Genomic DNA, 1,356 nt, shown 5'->3' with positions numbered 1-1,356 from the left:
GCCATTGTATTGGGTGTGTTGGGGACACAAGAGATTTCTTGTATTTGATTGCAGGGTTGCTTGAGAGAGACTATCTTCATCATACACCTCCCATGGATTGATAAACCTTAGGTCATCCACTTGAGGAAAACTTGCTACTATCCTACAAACCTCTGCGCTTGGAGGCCCAACACGAGTCTACAAGAATAAAGTTGCGTAGTAGACATCAACCGCATACAAGCCTTTCAAGAGGAAATGACGGGATTTTTGCTTGAGCAGGTCATAACTCCTGACGGAGAATACCATCTCACCTAATGCCTGCATGTAATGATCTACAAATTATAGGAGAAATTATACATACACACACACACACACACACACACACATATATAGGGTGGGTCTATTCTTCAACTGATTGTAGAATAATATTCTACAATAGGCAAGACCCTATATAAGGTAGTTTTGAATCGGAGACCGACCCGACCCGACCCGACCCGATCCTCCTTCCCCGACGCCCTCCAAGGCTACCCCGCCCTCGACAGCCCTCTCCGTAGCGATCCCCGCTTCCCCCTCGTCCACCGCCGCCACGGGCGTCGGCGGCGCGGCGTCCCCCTCCCACTTCCGGCGCCGCGCGTGGAACGGCGCGGGAAGCTGCCGCGACAGCTGCTGCACGGCGCCGCCGACGGAGGCGCCGAGGTCGGACCCGGCCAGCGTGAGTCGGCCGCCGATCTCCACGAAGGACGCGACGTCCAGGGCCGGGAGATCGACGCCGACCGTGAAGGGGGCGGCGGGGAGCTCGATGTCCAAGGGGAGGAGCTTGAGCGGCGGGCCGGGCCACGGGAGCTGCGGCGTCTGCACGTGAAGGTAGAGGAGCAACCCCGAGACGTCATGTGCGAGGCGGTAGGCCAGGTCCTGCTTGTGCCTCTGCACACCCAGCAGCGCATCCAGGGAGATCTCCATGGATGGCGGTGGTACAGGGCTCCGGGCGGAGGCGCGCCCCGGCGTAGCTGATTAGCTCGAGCGGCGGCGAAATAGACTGGTAGTAGCCTGTGTATCCCTACCATCGAGGTGTTCGACGGGAAGTACAAAGGTAGCAGTAATTGGGAGTACATACAATATTTAGGTAGAAGTACAGAGCAGTACAACATGCGAGCGAGGAAGTACCTGCTGAGAATTATTCCTGCTAGGGAGTCAGTACCATAGTTACACTGAGAGAAGTACCGAGTAGTTTGAAGTAGTAGTACAGGGTGTCCTTTATGCTAATTTGGTACTCATCTTTTGCAGCTACTACTTGGAGATGTGGAATTAGCAAGCTTAGGGAAGTGCAAAAAGGGTTCTCTGTAGTGAAGAGTAGCAGTACAGAATATCTTGAAGCAG

At 54.7% G+C, this 1,356-nt stretch overlaps 1 protein-coding gene across 1 annotated transcript; it reads right to left on the bottom strand.

Moving 5' to 3' along the window:
• Positions 1 to 458: 458 nt before the first annotated feature.
• Positions 459 to 939, bottom strand: LOC119348032 (the record flags this gene model as incomplete). The annotated part of the gene is made up of 1 exon (XM_037616433.1): positions 459 to 939. A coding segment is annotated over exon 1 (481 nt), but the record flags the coding sequence as incomplete, so codon positions are not given.
• Positions 940 to 1,356: the final 417 nt, after the last annotated feature.

Source organism: Triticum dicoccoides, unplaced genomic scaffold (assembly GCF_002162155.2).
Source record: "Triticum dicoccoides isolate Atlit2015 ecotype Zavitan unplaced genomic scaffold, WEW_v2.0 scaffold82469, whole genome shotgun sequence".
Classification (NCBI taxonomy): Eukaryota; Viridiplantae; Streptophyta; class Magnoliopsida; order Poales; family Poaceae; genus Triticum; species Triticum dicoccoides.
The sequence above is the reverse complement of the archived record's forward strand: the minus strand, read 5'-3'. Positions and strand labels throughout refer to the sequence as shown.